The 19,667-nt window shown below is 54.2% G+C and overlaps 1 protein-coding gene across 5 annotated transcripts in view; it reads left to right on the forward strand.

Moving 5' to 3' along the window:
* The window catches only part of SH3PXD2A (SH3 and PX domains 2A), a 257,697-nt gene that overhangs the window by 192,587 nt on the left and 45,443 nt on the right, over positions 1 to 19,667 (forward strand). For all 5 annotated transcript variants that reach the window (XR_010341754.1, XM_012439465.3, XM_012439467.3 and 2 more), the window contains one exon: positions 3,649 to 3,780. Coding sequence is in view for 4 of the 5 variants with exons in the window: in XM_012439465.3 (XP_012294888.1) it covers positions 3,649 to 3,780 (132 nt within the window). In the remaining variant the exon portion in view is untranslated. The remainder of the gene's footprint in view (positions 1 to 3,648; positions 3,781 to 19,667) is intronic.

A 19,667-nucleotide genomic window follows, 5' to 3' on the forward strand; every position in this document is an offset into this window, starting at 1 on the left:
AGAGTCGAGGTATTCATATTGACTCCACAAACCAGCAAGTCCCTCTGTTCAGCTCTCTGCCAGTTCATGCGTTTCACCTGTTCATTTCACGCTTATTGAGTGCCTGCCACCTAACAGGCACTGTGGTCTGATCACTAGAGGTGGCAAGGGTCAACTAGAAACCCATACTCTAGGCCAGGCACAGTGGCTCATGCCTGTAATCCCAGCACTTTGGGAGGCTGAGGCAGGAGGATCACTTGAAGTCAGGAGTTCAAGACCAGCCTGGCCAACATGGTGAAACTCCATCTCTACTAACAATACAAAAAAATTTAGCTGGGCGCAGTGTCAGGTGCCTGTAATCCTGGCTACTTGGGAGGCTGAGGCTGGAGAATAGCTTGAACTCGGGGCGGAGGATACAGTGAGTCGAGATTACACCATTGCACTCCAGCCTGGGTGACAGAGCAAGTCTCCATCTCAAAAAAAAGAAAAAAAGAAACCCATACTCTAGTCTTTATTAAGCAGCAGCTGTGTCCCAGGTATCTGGGATGTAATGGGCCCTTCCCTGGGGACCAGGCACCTGCAGCCCGTTGTAGGCCACATATAATTCGGAAGATCATAGGCAGTGGTGTCAGGTGGGCGTTGTGTGACCTTATGGAAGTCACTTACCCTCGTGAGGCTTGGTTTGCCCGTGTGTAAAATGGGGCCATCACAGGACCTGCTGCCCAGGTTACTGGACGAGACAGCTGGATTCTATGGGGTGCCTCAGAGTCAGCACTGATGAAGGCTCGTTGTCACCATTGCTGTGATCTGGGCACACTCAGGGCTGGCAAGCTCTCTAAACCGCCACAGAACTCTCTCTTCTTCTGTTTGGTGCTGGAGCCTTTCTTTCCCACTCTTCTCACCCAGTGCCCCCACACTGGGAAAGGAACCCCCGTTTCTCGCAGGGCAGGGATGGCCCTTTCTGTGTGTTAAGAAGTGCTGTTGGCCACAGAGGCTCCAGGCACAGAACAGGCACTGCCATCCTCCCGGGGGCACAGTGGGAGGTAGTTGGTCAGCGCAGCCCCCGGTGCTGCCTCTGCCCAGCTGGCAGGGGCAGGCACAGAAGCTGGCACGCCTGAGTACAGAGGTGGAGCAGGCCCTGCTGCCCGGCTGTTGGTTGCATTTCTGTCTGAAATTCAATCCTGACTTTAGAGGGGCTGCCCGGGACTGTGCACGTGCGAACCCTCAGCTGCAGCAGGGTCCCTTCTGCTTCTCCAAAGGGCTGACACGGGCCTGCAGGGCCCACACCTCATGGGAGAAAACGGCCGGGGGCAGTGGGGTTTGTTTCCCTGGAAGGAGGCCTCCCCTTGGGATTTCGCAAAGTTGTGTGGCCATTGCCATCTGCCCTAGGTTGGAGGGAGCCTCCCCCACAGAAAGACCCAAATATCTAAGAAGTGTTTCTTGCTCCTGGTTGCACACAAGCACCATAGGGACAGAGGGGATGTCCAAAAACTACTCATGCCTGGGTCCCAGACCAAAGAAACCTGCCTCTGGAGCCCAGCACCAGTAGGTTTAAAAAGCTCCCCAGGTGATTCTGTGCTACCAAGTTGAGGATCATTGTGCTAGAAGAACCAGACTGATAGAAACAAATCAGAGGCAATTATTCTGCAGTGGAAAGAGATGGGCTTGAGCCTGAACAAAATCATTCCAAATGAATGTGATGCTCTTCATCGCAGCTGTGGGAGCTGGAGTGGTCTCTTGCCTGCTCTGGACCTCTGATTGGTCTTTTGTGAAATGGGAAGATAAGGGGGGTGTTGTGAGCATGAAGTGGGGTGGTTAATGTGCCTGTTATATCACATTTGCCAAGTCAGACTCAGGTGTGTGGGGAATGTGGCTGTAGGCTGAGGTGCCAAGGGGGATGTGTGGCGCTTGGAGACGCTCAGCCACTTTTGTAGCCAGGCTAGTGATACGAAGCCCCCTAGCCTTCAAGGAGATTGGCAGACATATAGTTTAAGTATGCCAGTTGTAGTGGCTCGTGTCTGTAATCACAGCCCTTTGAGAGGCCAAGGCAGGAGGATCACTTGAGCCCAGGAGTTCAAGACCAGCCTGCGCAACAAAGTGAGACCTTATCTCTAAAAAAAATTAAAAAAAAAAAAAACTAACTAACCAGGTATAGTGGTATGTGCCTTTGGTCCCAGCTACATGGGAGGCTGAGGTGGGAGGATTGCTTGAACCCTGGAGGTCAAGGCTGCAGTGACCCATGATTGTACCATTGCACTCTAGCCTGGGCAACAAAGAGAGACCCTATCTCAAAAAAAAAGTGTACTAGGAATTCTCTTTGGGCTGGGGGTGGTCTCGGAAGGCTTCCTATAGGAGGTGACTAGTCCATCTCTGGCTAGTGGATCCTTTTCACTCCTAGCTAAAAACACATCATGTTTTAGGTGTCTTATCCCCACCCCCACCCTAATAATGATGATGGAAGAGTTGAAGTGCAGAAGTTTAAGCAACATCCAGTGCCACACAGCTAGGAAGCTGAGACAGCACCGGGCCTGTCTGTCTTCCTGCCTGGTGCCTGCTTAATGAATGTCACGCTGGTCCAGTGACTGAGGAGGACAGAGAAGCTGCTTGCTCCTAGGGGTCTCCCTCTGCTACACCCAGCTTTTGACCCCTCGGGCCCCTCAAACTGCCAAGAGCCTGAGCACAAGCCCCAGCACTGAAAGGCAGGGGGAAACTGAGTCAGTCTCTGCAGCCAGAGGGCCCTCTCTGGAAGCAGGGCTGGGGGCAGGCCTGAGTCTGGTCTGAGTGCACCTGGCCTGGGCTGAGTGGCAACGCCTGGGTGAGCCCAGGGGGCAGGAACCGAGCGAACTTGAGGAAAAGTTGGCGGGGGGCGGGCTGGGCTCGCCAGCCGCTGGCGCGCGGGGACTTTCTTCTTGGGTTTCAAGTAAACAGTCTGGGCCTCCTCCCCCTCCCCTGCCTCCACCCCCGGCTCCTCATTCGATGGGTCTCATGTGTTTCTATTTAAGGGTTGCGAGTAAACCCCAGTGATTGGCGGCCTCAAACCCTCTTGACTCCTCGCCTGGGCCTGGGCCGTGGAGAAGCTCTCTCCCGCTCTCTCCTCTCCCTCTCCCGCCCGAGGGAGCAGGGCTGCCTTTTCTCTCGGGTTTGCAGGGGTTGGGGGCAGAGGCTGGAGCCTCCTGCTTGCCTTTCCTTTGCCTCTGGCCTCTGGCCTCAGCCCTCATGGGCCGCCCACTCGCTGGCTCACTGCCCTCCCCAATGCCCCTGCGGGCCGGAGAGGGAGGCTGGAGAGACCCCGTTGGCCCCAGGCCTCCCCGTAGGCTCCCTCATGCCGGGCTGTGACTAACTCATCGCAGCACAAGGCTTCTTCCTGAGCTTCCTCGGTCTCCGCCTCCGCCTCTGCCTCTGTCGTCCCTCCTCCTCCTGCCCGTCCCCTCCCCGGCCCCCTGGCTCCCCATGTCCCCCGGTCCCCGCGGTGCAGCGGGCCGGTGTGGGGCCTTGCTATATGGCCTGTCCTTGGCGTCCTGTGAGCTTCGAGCCCCGGCTGCGGGCTGCCCCTGCGAGCGGCACTGGCGACAGAGCAGCCTCCCCCGAGGAGGCCGATGGACAGGGGGCGCCCCGGCCGCGGGGCCATGGCCGGCCGCTGGCTCACCGCGTGCTTTCTGCCCTCGCCAGGTGCGGACGCCACCGCCGAGCCCATGATCCTGGAACAGTACGTGGTGGTGTCCAACTATAAGAAGCAGGAGAACTCGGAGCTGAGCCTCCAGGCCGGGGAGGTGGTGGATGTCATCGAGAAGAACGAGAGCGGTGAGTGCCCTGGCCGCCGGCTGTCCACTGGGGTTCCGGTCTGGCCCCCGGGCCAGGCTGGGTTTTGTTCCTGCCTCCTCCCCCACCGCTGCAGCTATACGTTATTTCCATCTGGCAGAGAGAGGGCCGAGGCGGCTGAAGTTTCCCCCTGTTGGTTTGGGCGGCAGGCCAGCAGTTTGCCTGGTGGTGGAAGAATGTCTCCCCTGCTCGGGGTAATTAACCGGCCTTTGCTAATGCAGGGCCAGGCGCAGCACGGGAATAAGCGGCCAGCCCTGATGGGGTCCCGTGCCCTCGGAAGACCGTGGGTGGGAGCTCTCAGCTCAGGGATGCCCAACAACAGCACCCCCCGCAGGCCATGTTCCAAGCCAGGGTCCAGGCAGGGGCAGGGCACACCGTGAGGTCCAGGGTCCCTGGCGAGTCATCTGAGGAAGGGCCAGGCCTGGGGGAGTTGGCTGGGGTCTGGTTGGGGAGCTGACTGCCCCCTGCCGAGCTGGAGGCCCTGGGACCTGGGAAGCAAGCCCAGTGAGGGGGGCTGCAGCTACGCCCAGGCCAGGCAGGGTCCTGCATTGACAGGGGCCGTGCTGACAGCTGCCCTGGGCTGCTGGTTCTCGGGGTGCCACGGAGGGGCCAAGGTACCTTTGTGTCCCTGGCAGCAGGAGTCATGGCAGGTGGAGAGAGGACGGCCAAGCCCGTCAGTCCAAGCCCGTTTGGTCCCCTGACAGCCCGAGATGGAACTGGAGCCCAGGACATCCATCCGCCCACAGCCTCCCGGGGCTTGCACTGGTTTCTGGGGTGTTTTGTTTCGGTTTCGGTTTGCTGTGGGGAAGGCCCCTGTGTTTGGAGCCTTCCTGAATGGTGGATGCTTCCAGAGGGGAGGGGCCTGTTCTCCTCTCCTAGCCCCACTCTGTGCCTTTCCAGTGTTTAAACCCGGAAAGGAAAGGCCAAGTGAAGGACGGCAGTGCCCGCTCTGTAGAGACAGGAACCGAGGCACAGGGAGGCTGAGGGGAAGCGAGTCTCCTGAGGGCCGAGGCAGAACTCCTGTGCCTCCAGATGGCCAGGAGCTGTGGGAATGCTGAGGAAATCCCAGCGGGCCTCCTGGGGGAGGTGGATGCAGAACAGGGCTGTGATACACGCATAGGCCTGACTCGCGGCCCTCCTGCTCTGAGATCTTTGAAGCGCCTGCTCCCCTCTCAGGTCAGGCTGTGGCTGCCCTTGTGCCTGATGTCATCGCCAAGGTGGTCAGCAGCAGTCCCCCCCGCACCCCGCAGAGCCATGTCCCTGCTGTGAGGCCTCAGCCTTTCGTCCCAGGTGCCCACACTGGGCTTCTCCCTGCGCGGCTTTGTCCCCAGCCTTTTTCATGCTCATGGTGACACCTCCCTGCCTCCAAAGCAAGCTGGTGATGTCAGGGGGTCTGGCTCTGGAAACCCCCAGCACCTGAAGACCCAATAATGGATCTCTAATGGTGGCATGGGAGACCTCAGGTGAAGGAGATGTTTGTTGCAGAGCTTGCATCAGGAAAAGTGGTTAGTTCTTCTCAGAACTTCTGGTTAGAGATGGTCTTTCCACCATGCCTGCCTGTCACACCATAGCTGTTAACCCTTGAGCGGCAGGAGGTAGTGAGCCCCCATGTCTTTGGGGGCCGCCAGCCACTGGCCAGGATGGCTGAAGAGGAGACAGCACACGAGAGGAAGTTACCCTGCTGGAAACCCCAGGATTCCCAGGGCATGTGTGCCCTCTCCCCTCCTGGCCCATCTCCAGGACCCTGGGACACTGGAGTCCTGCCTAGGATTGGGTGAAGGAACCCTGACAAAGGGGGAGATGCGTGCTCTCCTGAGGAGCTGCTGATGGCTGTGAGAGGTGGCCCAGGCACCCCAGCTCCCCATGGCCACCTGTGGCCAGAGCAGGCTGGTCTGGCACACAGACTATGCAAGGGAGCTGCTGTTCTTAGAAGCCACATTGTAGCTGCCACTGCCTGCTGGGGGCTTCAGGTCCCTTAGCTTCTCTGGGCTTCAGTTATTCCTTCCATAAAATGGAAGTAACCTTGTAGCTGGTTGGAAGCAGGGGCTGGAGCAAGTGACCTCCCTGAGCCTCTCTCAGGTGAACTCCGAGGCTGAAAGTCTTGGTGGGACCCCGAGTGTCTGGTAGAAAGCTTCCCTGAACACGGCTTTTCTATTTCTGGGAGTTTTGTATCGTTACCCTTGATGGAGGCAGCTGCTCAGCTGCAGATGTTTGCACAGGACCTGAAGTGCTGTGCCTGCCTATTCAAACCCATCTGTTGCTATCTACCAGGAGGCCTGGAGTACACAACCAGCCTAACCAGAGAAACGAAGTAGGTGGAGGGAGAAAGGAAGAGGGCCAAACTGCACATCTCTGGGAGGGTGGTTTCCCAGTTCAGAGGAGCTGGAGGCCTGATGCTGGGGCAGAGGAGGCATCTTGTGCATCCTGCAAGCTGGCTTTGGAAGGAGTAGTGAGTGAGGTTTTTGAACTCGGGAACAAAGACCCCATTGTGATGCCTTTGACCTTGGGACACAGTGGGTGTGTTGAGGCATTTCCATTTGTTGGGCAGTGGCCCGCCAGCACCATTGCCGCCTCCCTGAGCCTGGCCTTGCCCAAAGGGTGCCAGGACTCTGCCTGTGTCCCCCCTCACTTGGCTGGGAGTGCCTCAAGCAGAGTGTCCACAGGGGTACCCAGCCACCTCTGGCTCTGCCTGCTCATCAGAGCCCCTCTGTGGTCTCATTGTTCTAAAGAGAGATGTGCATGGAAGGTGATTTTGAGTCTGTAAACCCCAGGTGGCAGGCCACAGGCTTCACACACATCATTCTATTGGGATATCATGGAACAACGCCACGCAATAGAAGGCAGTTTAACCAATTTGTGGCTAAAGTAATAGGCTAAGAGGTTAAGTAATTCCCTTAGAGTCCAAGAGCTAAGATCTCTCCCCTCAACAGAGGCCATGCAGGGAGGCTGAGAATGGGCCCATCCCCGGTGGGAAGGGTGGAAGTCTAAGTTGGCGATGCCTCAGGTTGAGGTAAGATGGCTGCAGAGCTCCCTGGAACATCTATGGGGAAGCTTGTCTCTGCATCCCTCCTTCCAGTTAGTAGGAATTCATGTTGTTCATTGATCCATTGAACTTGGGAACAGAAAACAGCTGAAAGGATCTGAGGAAGGTAATGTGTACCTGGGACTGAGGACAAGCCTATCCCAGAGAACAGGAGTCAAAGAAACCCAAAGTGGGACTTGAGTAGCTTTGTGGAAAGCATTTGTGATCAAGCAGTGGGTCTAGGGCCAGACCAGAAAAGGACTCTTTCTCCATTGATCAACAGGGACACATAGAGGAAAGATTCATAGCTTTGGTAGCTTTGCCACCCAGCAAGTCATACCAGGGCATGCAACCACCATTGTTACTTTGTCTTTGGAAACTCCTCTGCCGTTAACATAAGCAGCAGTGCCTGAGATGCCTCCTCTGTAAGACATTCATTTGCCTCAAAGACAGCATCGGCTTCCCTCTGCAGCAGGCAAAATTTCTGGCAGCGTGGTGACATCATGGTCCTGGTCACTCTGATTTCTGTGTTGAGCAAAGCTGCTTCCAACTTCCTAGGATTGTTTCCTCCTCCTCAGGACTGCTGGCCAGGGGAGGAGGTGGGGAGATGAGTCAACAAAATTTTTCCTGCCTTACCTTTCCTTCTCTGAGTCTTTGCTTACTTCCTGGCACCGGCATGATGCATTGGGAGTTCTTATACTTCCATGGAAGCAAGGAATTTTAAGCTCCTAGTCCAATTTTTTTTTTTTTTTTTTTTTTTTTTTTTTAACAAGTGAGAAAACCGAGCCCTGGGAAGAATCTGAGAATCTTTACTTACCTCCAGGGTTAATGCTTTAGTCCCAGTTGAGTTGTGAGCGGCGGACAGAAATTCACTCAGACTTTCTCAAGAAATTATTGAAGCAATAAAGGAAAATCTCACCAAACCCGGGGGTGAGAGGTAAATCAGCCTCAGGGGGCTGGTACTAGGAACCAAAAGTCAGCACGAGCCAAAGCAGCTTCTCTGTCTCTCTTACTTACTGTGCGGATTTTTTTTAAAACGGAGTTTCACTCTTGTTGCCCAGGCTGGAGTGCAGTGGCCTGATGTCAGCTCACTGCAACCTCCGCCTCCTGGGTCAAGTGATTCTCCTGCCTCAGCCTCCCAAGTAGTTGGGATTACAGGTGCCTGCTACCACGGCTGGCTAATTTTGGAATTTTTAGTAGAAATAGAGTTTTACTGTGTTGGCCAGGCTGGTCTCAAACTCCTGACTCGGGCAATCTGCCCGCCTCTGACTCCCAAGGGTCTGGGATTACAGGCGTGAGCCACTGAACCCAACTACCATGCGGATTTAAAGCACAGCTGTACTCTTGTAACTGCAGACCAGCCTGCCTTCCCCTCTCGTCCGACCATGATGGCAGCTTGTTTGAGTGGTGTTGGTTTCTCAAGGCCAGACTTGCATGACTTCAGTTGAGATCTCTCCCAGTAACTGAGTTTGACCTCTGGTTCTTTGAGTTCAAAATTCGAAGTTTGAGTCTGATTGTTTCCTCGCTAGTCAATGGATTGGCAAACCTTAGACTGTGGGTGTCCAGCCCTGGGCCGATAGACTGTATCCCAGAGAAGCATCACAGGGTATAAACATGGTTACCTAATCAACCTCTTTGGCAGAGGCTGTTGGTAGGTAGATCTTTAAAGAAAAGTTACCCCAAAACATGGTGGCTGCAATCATTTTATTTGTTCAGTACCTGTGCATGTGGTAGAGAGGGTCAAGAATCCGGAATTCCAATACGGGGTTTAAGATCTAAGGCTATACTGTGTGATGTAAGTAGAAATCAATTTGTTTTCTGATGGGTAAGAGGGGGTTGTGATACATACCACGTGGACTTTCTGTAAGGATGAAGTACACTGTGTGTAGGAGTGGTTCATTTATTCACTCATTTACTTCGCAGTTCTTGAATAATTGAATACTTTGTGCTAATTATGTATATATCCATGAGGTTCCTGCCTTTATGGAGCTTAGAGTCTAGTTGCTGTGCTCGTTCTGGTGGACTGTTGTGAGCCTGGGATAGCCTCACACACTTTGCATTGTCTTTTTCTTTCTTTTTTTTTTTTGGAGACAGGGTCTTGCTCTGTCACCCAGGCTGGAGTACAGTGGTGCAATCTCGGTTCACTGCAACCCCTGCCTCCCAGATTCAAGTGATTCTCCCACCTCAGCCTCCCAAGTAACTGGGATTACAGGTGTGCACCACCATGCCTGCCTGATTTTTTTGTGTTTTCAGTAGAGATGGGGTTTCTCCATGTTGGTCAGGCTGGTCTTGAACTCCGGCCTCAAATGAGCCACCATGCCCAGCCTGCATTGTCTTAAATGGATTTTCTGTATATCTTCTATCTACATCTTGCTTAGATTCTGTGCCTACTATGTAACCACCTGATTACTATTAGAATTCAGACTTCCACATTAGCCTGCTCCTGGAAAAGAAGTGTCTCAACAAACATAGGATAGGCTGTTTCTAGAAGGGCAGGTTTATTGTAGTCTGCAGTGCAGCTAACTGAACTAACATGCTTATCTCTGCAACAGTCCTTTTAAGAGTTTGGCTCCAGTGAACCAGTCCCCATTTGGATATGGTACCACAGAGGTGGTGACTGACCCCACGAGGTCCTGTCCCAGCCATCAGAAAGCCTTGTGCACTGACAGCTCTTCTCTTCCAGAGTGCAGCCTGTGTGTTCTTGCTATGTCAGTCTAATCAGCAGAATCCCTTCTGGCCCAAGACGATCTCTAGTGTGCAGCTGTTATCCACTTCACAGAGCTGGCTGGAGGGGAAGGGGCCCGGGAGCCTAAAGCCAGGAGCAAAAGCAGGCATGCTAGCCCAGCCTTGTGCCCTTCCACTCAGCTTTATTCACTCCAGGATCAAGATTCTTTTGAGATTGAGATTGCAGGATAGCCTAGCAGTTAGGAGGGTCATCAGTTAGGAAGGTGGGCTTCGAGGTAGAGAAACCTGCTTTTCATCTTGATTTGGTTACTTCCTGTGGTGATCCTGGGAAAGTTTCTCATGTCCTCTCAGCATCAGTTTCCTTACCTGTAAAATGGGGATAATCATACCCATAGCTATAGGGTTGGTATATGCTAATTCAAAAGGAATTCAGGGCCAGGCATGGTGGCTCATGCCTGTAATCCCAAAACTAGGAGATTGAGGTGGGAGGGTACTTAAGGCTAGGAGTTCAAGCTCAGCCTGGGCAACATAGAGAGGCCCCACCTCTACAGAGGAAAAAAAAAAAAGAATTTAAAGACAAAAGGAATTTAGTGCTTCACGCAGGGCCTGGCCCACAGTGGGTGCTTGATAAGTGATAATCACTAATAAGACCACTGATTGGGACAGCTCTACCACAGATCGACCCTGGGGTCTGCAGGGTGCCAGTTTCTCTCTTGGGGCCTCAATTTCCCCATCTGGTCATAGAACTGACTTGGTGGTATCTGACTGAGGACCCTCAGTCCTGAGGGTCTGTGAGGTGGCTATGGAGGCAGGGGGTTTACTGTCAGGCAGTGAGGCCAGGACGACCCGTTCTGGGGCCAGAATCACTCCCCTGGCATTCTTGCTGCCCAGGTATCCTTGTCCCAGCCTAATCAACAGAATCCAGCAGGAAGAAGGGTTGGAGACAGAAATCAGGGTCCCATTGGTGGCCTCATGGGATCAGGGGGCTTTCATGACAACCCCACGCTGATGGTCCCTCAGTGGCCCTGTTGCATGGTGCAGAGCTGAAGTGTCAGGGGTGAAGATAAGAATGGTCAGGAAGGCTTCCCGGAGGAGTCGGAGGCATTGAGCAGGGCTGGGAGAATGAAGGGATTAGACAGGCAGAGCAAGAAGTACAGGCTGTGGTGGGGCTGCAACCGCAAAGCAGGCATCTAGGTGCCCGAGCAGAAGAAAAGTGGGAGCTGGGCAGCAGGGGGTGGGAGGGTGGGGCCTCGGGAAGCTGGTGAGCAGGAGAGCCCCCTGAGAAGAGCGGGCCTGGAGGCAAGCCCTCCAGCCTGCGTGGGGAGGAGGGTGGCAGGCACAGGTGTGGCAGGGGCTGGGAGGCTCTGCAGATAGTGCTTTCTCCTCCAGCTGGATCTGCAGGGCCTGTGTCCGGGATGCATCCAAGGGCGGTCAACGCCGAGTGCTGCCAGCCACCTGTGTGGAGCCAGCTGCCAGGCAGGCAGGTGGGGCAGTGAGCATGGCGGGGGGCTCCCTCCACCACACTGTCACCCTGCCCAGGTTGGTCAGGCCTTGTGGCCAGATGCTGTGGCCTAACTCTGTGGACCTATTGGCTCTGTGGAACTGTCGTGTCCCACACTCCTCCAAGGCCATTTTTCTTGAAGAGTTATTTCTCGGCAAAATATGTGGGTCAGTGGTGTCCTCGGTGTGGCATGCAGCCCTGGAAATCCAGCAGAAGTACCAGAGTGACAGCCGCTGCTCACCCCGGTTGTAGCCTCGGGGCAACACCTGGCTGCCTTCCCTTTGGGGGACAAACAGGTTTCCACTGACTGCGTCCGTGAGCATCTCCAAAATGTTACTTTTCCAAGTTTGAACACCAGGGGCCGGTGAAGCCAGTCTTCCGATGGCTGGTTGGTTGGTCATCACTAAGTCTGTGTGAGTGACTAAGTGTCAGGCTGGAATCCAGAAGTGACAGAGGCCAACAAAGCCCTCATGGGGCTCAAATATTGCGAAGAGACATGTAACAAACCAAGGAAGTAATTCTAGGTGTTGAAAAGTACAAGTCGGGAAACAAGCAGGCACTGTGGAGAGGTCAGCAGGGATGGGGCAGGGATGTGGTCATGAAAGACGCCATCGAGGTGTTGTTAAAGCTGGGGACAGGTGGGCCTTGGTGAATGGAGGGAACAGCAGAAGGCCCAGTGATTCTGGGAGGGCAGGAGTGAGCAAGGGCAGAGACGGGTGCTGTGCCAAGGGCTGTTATTCTAGCTATCACTGTCACTGCACACCTATTCGGAGCCCTGCAGCAGAGCTGACAGAGGTGACTTGCCTCCCCTGACCCAGGTGTACCTTTGCACAGGTGCCCTGTGAGTGGGCAGCCCTGGAGACCCTCTGCCTGCCCCCAACACACAGACACTGCCTTTTTCCCCAGTAGAAATGACAGGTCTCACCCCGCTCCCCAGCTGAAGTGCAGGGAAAAGATCACCACACACATTTTCTCCCGTTACATAACAGATTTCGGCAAAGTGTAAAGCAAACACTTTCTGGGGAGTATAATTTGTTAGGACCTTGGGGAATTTGGGTTGAAAAATTGCCCCTTCCTCATTCTCTCCCCAGCTTACCCTGCGGCCATGTGATATTATACCCTTCAGCAATTGGGTTTTCCATAATTGTTCTGGTGGGAGCGGGAAGGGCCGCCCTTGTCCCTCTCAGCATCTTTTCAGATTCCATAACCTCATCCTCTGGGTTTCCAGTGCTGACCTAGAATCCTGGCCTCGTTGTAGGGGTGTAGCTGGGGTGACCCAGTTAACTAGATGGCCTACAAAGTCTGAGGGAGCCAGGGCTCAGCAGGGCTCCCCATCCTGGGAGCTGAGCTGTGGAATCCCAGGAAACCGAGGGAAGCTTCTGGCTCATAGAACCCCCGAGTTCGTTTCCCTGTTTGAATATGCCATGCACAATTATTGTTGGGTTTGTTTCATCTGACTGTCTCAGCCCCGGCTTCACGGTCCCCTTCCTAGCTGGGCATCTCTCAGGCTCAGGCTAAAGTTCATTTGCCTCCCTTAAGTTTTTATTGGATCGGATTGTGGGGAAGTGGCCCAGGAGCACCATGGGAAATGAGCAAAGGCCAAACTCAGAGTAAGTCTGCCAAGGACTGTCCGTAAGGCAAGTGAACTGTGGGTGGGTTTTGGGACTGGTGTGCGACAGCGGATCCCTCTCTCCTCTCGTGACGGGGCCCACTGGCAGTGCCTCAGGCTGCCCTGGGATCCCCATGTTCTGGAAAGCTCTAAGGACAGTGGCCAGAAGTCTGCATGTTCTATTCTCCCAGACTCCTGCTAGGAGGGTTCATTGGGGAGGTCAAGGCCACCTGGAGAGATGCCTGTTTGTGCTAGCTAAGGTGGGGGGCGGGGGGGTGGATTTTGGACTCTTTTTAAAAGGTGATCTCTTAATGAATCACAATATTTTATGTTTTACAATATACAAAACCATGCAGTCTACAAAACATCTTGGCAAGAGGCAGGATGGATATTGGCATTCTGTCTTTCCAAGGAGGAAGCTGAAGCCCAGAGAGGTGAAGCGACTTGCCCCAAGGTTGCACAGCTGGGAGGTAGGGCGTGAGCTTCAGTCATTGCCGTTTGTCCGGGGTTTGGAGATCTGGATGCCTGCATTGTAGATTTCACTTCTTTGGAAAGCCAAAGTCCAGAGTGCTTCACCACATGAGTTCCCCGGCCACAGAGCGCAGGAAAGCAGAGGTCAATTGTGCTAAAGCCCCACTGAGGCAGGAGAAAGGCCAGGGGCAGCAAGTCAGAGGGAATCTGAAAGGGAAGAGAAGCATGTTGACTCATTTTCCCGCAAGAGAGTTGAATGAGCGTTCCCACTTTGGCTCACCAGGTCCTTGGGGAGGGGCCCTTGGGGAGGTCACTGGCCTACGTGGATGGATCGGTCTACTTACCTGGCGGGCAGCACCAAGGGTGAGAGGGTGGTGCTGGTCAGCGCCCCCGCCCGAACTGCCTTCTTTCCACTACGAAGACCCATCCTGGCCACTCCCCCAACCACAGCCCCGGAAGGAAGACCTACCACCTGCCAGCCTCCCTCCTCCCGCACCCCTACACCAACATACACCACATCTCAGGCCTCAGTGAAATCCTACATGCACAGGCTACTTCCACAAGATGTGGTTTGCTCATTCAGTCAACAAACATGAGCACCTACTGTGTGCCCTGTGGTATGCCCAGCATTGGGGCACCCGTGGACAAGAGGCAGCTGTCCCTGTCTTCCTATTGCTGCAGGTGATGGCATCCGAGGGCTATCTCTTTACCTGTAAGGTAAAAGCCCAGATTTAGTGAGTCATTTTCACTCTGCACCTACAGTGTGCAAGGCAGAAAGCAAGGTGTGGCTGAGGACAGGAGACGGGACTCAGAAGGATGGCCCTGTCTGCTCTGGGTACTGTGAGTGTTCATGAATACTGTCAGGTTTGCTCAGAGATGGGGACGGGGCCTGGCTTGGGTGGTGGGGGAAGACTTGTGGAGAAGGTAGGCCTTGAACAAGGGGCAGGCCCCAGGCAGCTTGCAAAGCTGAAGGAGGAAGGTGCTCCAAGCAAAGTGAACCTGAATGATGCATGTAGAAGTGCGGAGGGACAAGTAGACAGGTGTGATCCGGCCACTGTGCCAGGGGCTGCCTGAGAGAAGCTGGAGGAGTTGCTCAAGGGCTTTGAAGGGTCTTCAATATAGATGAAGAGAGCTTTCCCTCTGTTCTTCTCCACTGCATGGAGGGGCTGAGGGAGAGCGGAGGCCTGGAAAAGGGAAGCCACGTGCCCAGCATCACAGTGAGTTTGAGGCAGGGCTGTGGCATGTCTGCAGGCTGCTGGTGTGGAGGTGGGCTGTCTCTGAGGTCCAGGAGCCCTGGAGAGTGATGTGGCAGGTGCCAGGTGAGGGAGGAAGGGGAGCAGGGCTCTCCAGCTGCTGCCGCTGCTGAGCTGCTGCTCACCTGGCCTGGGCCTTTCAGCCTGTTACTAGGGCTAGAGCCTGGAGCCAGGCAAAGTCACCTCCCCACTCCTGTGCATTTAAAGATCCTTGTTTTTCTAACTCCCCTCTCCTCTCCCCACAACATCAGCTTCATATGCCCCAACTGGAGAATGCAGACTCCCCCAGCTAGTAAGGCTTCTCAGGGCTGGCGTCAGGCTGGGAAGGAGGCATGGTGTGCTCCGGGGAAGGTGAGGCTGCCCTACAGCTGGCTGTGGTCCCTCCTCAGGTCCAGAGGCTCTGCCTCCTCAGCCCCTTGTGTTCCTTCCTTCCCCCAGGAAGGGGATGAGTCGTTGTTGAGGTTGGCCAGGCGTCCAGTTCTGGTGTTTCTGAACATGATGTCTTTCTCTTTTGTTTTCTGTACTTTAAGCAGCATTTTTGCAGGCCCCAGCCTTTTCTGCTCAGTGTGCTCACCATCTTTTGATTACAGCAGGATCTTGAGCTGCTGCAGTCATAGCATGCAGGTGTGGAAAGGATACAGGGCTTGGAGTCTTGCACTTGAGACCACAAACCAGCACCTCCAGCATTGGCTACTTGAGTCTCCCATGCCTGGTTTGGCCAAATGACCTTTCTGTGCACCGGTGGGGCTTTCTGCCAGTTCCAGACACTCACTTCTTGCTCGAGGCATTGGGTCAAGGAATAGCCACTTGGCATGGTGCTCAGAGTGTCGTGTTAATGGGCAGAGCAGTGACGTGCCATCGTGGGAGGGATGCCAGGCTTTGCGTAAGAGGAGGTCGGTCAACCCAGACTCTAAGCTCAGCTACCAAACAATAAGGTGACCTCAGGCAAGCCACTTCACCTCTCTGAGCACCAGCTTTGCTCATCCACAGCACAGAGGAGTGATTAGGAGTGGAGACAGTGGCCATGATTGCTTTCCAGATACCAAGCTACCCCATTCCCCTGACCATTATGCTGTTACCAAGGTGGGCAAGATGCCAACTTTATCTCTGTAGTTCTGGAGTTCCTAAGATTCCCTCTTACCCCTAGGGACCTGAAAACAAGCCAGTTTCAGCTCACAGGGAGCAGGCAAGGGGAATTTGACCATGTTGGCAACCCTTCAGCCAGCTCCCCCCCGCAGCCAAATGGGTCACTAACTACAAATGTCCTTGGGTTTGTAATGATGATCACAGGGATCGTGGGCTACTGAACACCTTTGGAATGGGCTTTGTGAAGCCAAATGCATCACAGATTAAATTTCCAGAGAAGGAACAGCTGAGAAATAGTCTTGAGCTTCCCTGAGCCACTTCTGTGCTATGGCAGCAAAAGGGTGCATGTGCATGCGAGGTGGGATGTGTGTTTTCTCCTCTAACAAAAGGGTGGGAGATAGGGCAGAAGAAAAAGACAATCTGATCTGCCTCCCTCCCTCTTGTAATTTGCAATAGCCAGTGGCCCAGCTGGTGCTTCTTGTGGTTTTTAGGACAGTGCTAGGAACAGAAAGAAAATGATTAATGTCATGGAATTTCATGATAGGAGTTGGAATTTCATGATAGGAGTTTCCCCCCGCCCCCACTTTTTAAAATAAAGTAACGTTTTGAAGAGTTGCCCTGGAGAACTGCTGAAAGCAGAGAGGCTAATGGATGTTTTTGGTTATGTCAGATGAGGACAAGATTATCCAAGTGAGCGAGGGTGTCCCTCCCTGTTGGCCAGGCTGCGGGGTTCCAGGGCCGCCCTGCCAGAAAGCAAGCAAAGAGCCCGTAATCGCGAACAGGCCAGGATCAGTTACAACCAGAAGTATTATTTTAGACTCTTGGCTTTGATGGGGAAGAATGCCATTTTCCTTGGCCTCCTCCCCCGTCCTTCTCAAGTTAAACAAGATCCATGAAAGCAGTAGCTCTGGGGCTTAAAGAGAGGCTTGGTGCAGGGATCTCAAAGGCTGAACATTGGAGGGCTCCAGTGACCCCCACTGGTATCGGGGTGCAGATTTGCCCGACCCTTTTGCTGCCCTGTTTCTCCTTGTGTGCACTGGAGAATCCTGTTTTCCCAGAGTCATTCTTGTTTATGTGGGACCTTCTCACCTGCTCACCTGTGTCGTGCCCACCAGCCCGTGTCCTGGCATTCTCTGGGTACTTGCCATGCGTCTTTCCTGCATGGATATGTGGGTGGGAAGGAATCAGGTGGGGATAAAGAAGAAGTGGCTCAGCACATTCAAGCAGACCTTAACCCCAGAAGATAACAGAATAGGAGATTCTCATCCCCCCCGGGCTCCCACCCAACCCTGGGGGACCCTCTTCTCCTCCCCTCCCGCTGCCTTAACCAGTGCCTCCTGGGCAAGCGTTTGATCGACTCTTTGATGCTTGGGCATGAACAATGCTGCTCGGGGGCACTGGCATTGTGTGGGGTGTGCTTTCCCTGGCATTGATAACCGCAGCAGAACCAGGGGTGGCTTGACCCTCACTGCCCACAGGGTGGGATTTTATCTGGCTGCTTCTTGTAGAAGAGAGAGGACAGTTACCTCATCATCTGGGCTTTGCATGGGGAGAATGAGCATCTGGGGTTCCTGCCTCACTGGCTCCCTTAGAAGTATTTAACCCCATTCTTCTGTTTCCAAGCACCACGTGCAGCACCGAGTGAGGGTCCATGGCCCAGGCCTCACTGCACATCCCCACACACCAGACACGAACCTGCCTCCTTGGATTTAGTGGGCCTCTACATTCAGTAGAGCTAGGGCATGTTGGTGCTGAAGTGCCAGCTGAGTGGGGGATTTGGACCTCAGGGGCCTGACCTGCCCTCCACACCCTGGTCTCTCCACCCCCAAGAGGTCTTCCTACCACCTCGAGGCCCTTGAAGGAGAAAATCCACTCTAGAAGTGGTTCCAGGTTAAGGAGTGGAATCATAGCCAGGTTGGGCAGGAACTCTGACCCAGAGACAGGACAGTGAGATGTGGGGGATGGAGACATCCACATCCAATCTAAGGGCCAGGCCATGCCAGAGCTGGGGAGCTGGAGCTGCTGCCATGATACTGTAATATTACCCACTTCCTGGGGAGTGAAGCTGTGGCTCCTCATGGCTGACAGCTGGGACTCAGCTGGGGTATATTTAAAGGGACAAAATACAGCCCTCCCCTACCCCGATACCCCCGCTCCTGATTTCTATTATCTGGCTCTGTCCAGACCTCCCCATGAAGGCCTCTCTCCAAGGGCTCCCCAGAGGTGGTGGGAGGACCCCATGGAGGCTGGGAGATGGGAGTGTGGAGGGCAGGCCAGGTCAGTGGCTCCCCCAGCTTTCTACCCCATTCCTCTGCCCTCAGGTACTGGGATCTTCCTGTTAAACAGTGGTAGGATATTGATCAAAGGCTAGGCCTTATTCAGAGTAAAGAAAACCAGAACCAAGCAAACAAGTAAGTGTGTAGTCAGGAACTAGAGATCAGACATTTGTTCATTCAGTTCACTTGTTCCCCAGCTTTTCTCTCCTGCTGTGTGCCAGGCACTGATGCACAGAGGTGAACAGGAAAGACTTGATCCCCATCTTTATGGAGCAGGCAGTCTACAGGGGAAGCAGCCAGTTGCCTGCTCTGACGCGGCTGAGGGGACTGTGGTTGCTGGTTGGTTGTGGGACAAGGTGATGGGCTCTCTGCAGGCCCCTCCCCTATAGGTGTTGGGGTGGGAGGCACCAGAGATTGACAGGTCATGTGTGGGAAGAGCTGTATCACTACGGGTATTCATGGGTGTCAGTCACCACTGCCTGAGCAGTCACTGTAACTGTGTTAAGTCTCTAGAATGAGAAACCTGGTCTGGGCAGTCTGGTATCTGGACTAGGGAGTTTCTGGTTTAAGTGTGGCCTTTTCTCCTTGGATTGGGGTGGGATCTGCACTAGACCAATTACTGGGAACCAGGAAGACAAGATGGGGCCCAGAGGCAAAAGAGACAGGAAGGGAATGGGCTAGGAAGCCACTCAGTGAGAGAACCTAATCCTAGGTCACCACAAACCTAGCTGAGGCCCCAGGATAGTTATCCCAGGACAAGGGGATTTAGGGCTCAAGTTAGACCCATTTGCTGCTTTCTGGAGACTTAATAACAGAAACCTATGAAACCGATGAGAAAGGCAAGAAAGAGATTATTGAAGCACCTCCTACGTGTCAGGCAGGGAACAAAACACCTCTTTTCCTATAATTATCACCACTGCCCTGTAAAGTATGGGTATCATGATGCCTATTTTACAGAGAAGAAGGCCAAGGGCCAGAGGGTTCAGGACATCCACCAGCTCTTTCCTGTACATTCCGCTGCCCCTTGGTGAATCCACTGGAGGTTCATGCCATGGTTGGGAGCGATGTTTGGTATAGCTCTCTCCCCACTGTCCTCTGGGAGTTAGGGAGAACAGATCTCTGGGGCTGCCCATTCCAGCGCCCCAAGTTGCACCCAGGATGACTTTGTGCTCCCTGGATGAGAGGCAGTGGCACCAAGATTCCCAGTAGAGGCTGCAGATGACCTGTGGGGCTGCCTTGAATGGGCTTGGGAGATGCTGCTAGTGGCACTTGCTGCATTGCTCTAGAAACAGGGGGCTGTCCCTGGTGATTAGCCAGTGGGGCCTCCCTGAGCTTTGCTCTTCCATTCCTGTAAGGGGAGAGGCCCAGATGGAAATGGCCAGGTCTGGTACCCAGCAGACTACATGAGCTCTCAGGACTGGAAGTGTTAGCTCACTGGATGATCCTGGGCAAATTATGCAACAAGCGACAAAAACCTCTGTGCCTTGAGTCCTTGAAGACAGATCCTCCTGGGAAAGCTAGAGGTGCTTGCTGTGAGTCATAGGCATTTCCCCAAATTGGGGAACTGGAGGAAGGAACATTGCCCAGGGGCTGAGTCACCGCACAGGTTTCTAGCAGAGCAGAAGGTCCGGGGGCCAGCAGGAAGACAGCTGCAGAGAAGATGCACGGTGCTGATCCCACATCAACCCCAGGAGCTGGGCTTCAGAGACTCTGAGCTTGACAGGATGCCAAGATTCGGCCTTTGTCCTTAGAAAGATCTTCGTCTGGCTAGGGGATCTGGTCTAGCTTGGTCTAACTCAGGTCAGGGTGATCGGGGAGCCCAGAATTAGGAGAGCAGAGTGCTGGCTGGCAGGGGAGTCAGGGGAACATCACAAAGTGGGTGGCTTCGAAGGATGGGGCCTGGGTACAGCAATGAATCAAAGAGATCAACACATCTGGGGGCTTCTGAGCCCTGCTGCACATGCAT

Source organism: Aotus nancymaae, unplaced genomic scaffold (genome assembly GCF_030222135.1).
Source record: "Aotus nancymaae isolate 86718 unplaced genomic scaffold, 86718_ANA_hifiasm-v0.15.2.pri h1tg000010l, whole genome shotgun sequence".
Classification (NCBI taxonomy): Eukaryota; Metazoa; Chordata; class Mammalia; order Primates; family Aotidae; genus Aotus; species Aotus nancymaae.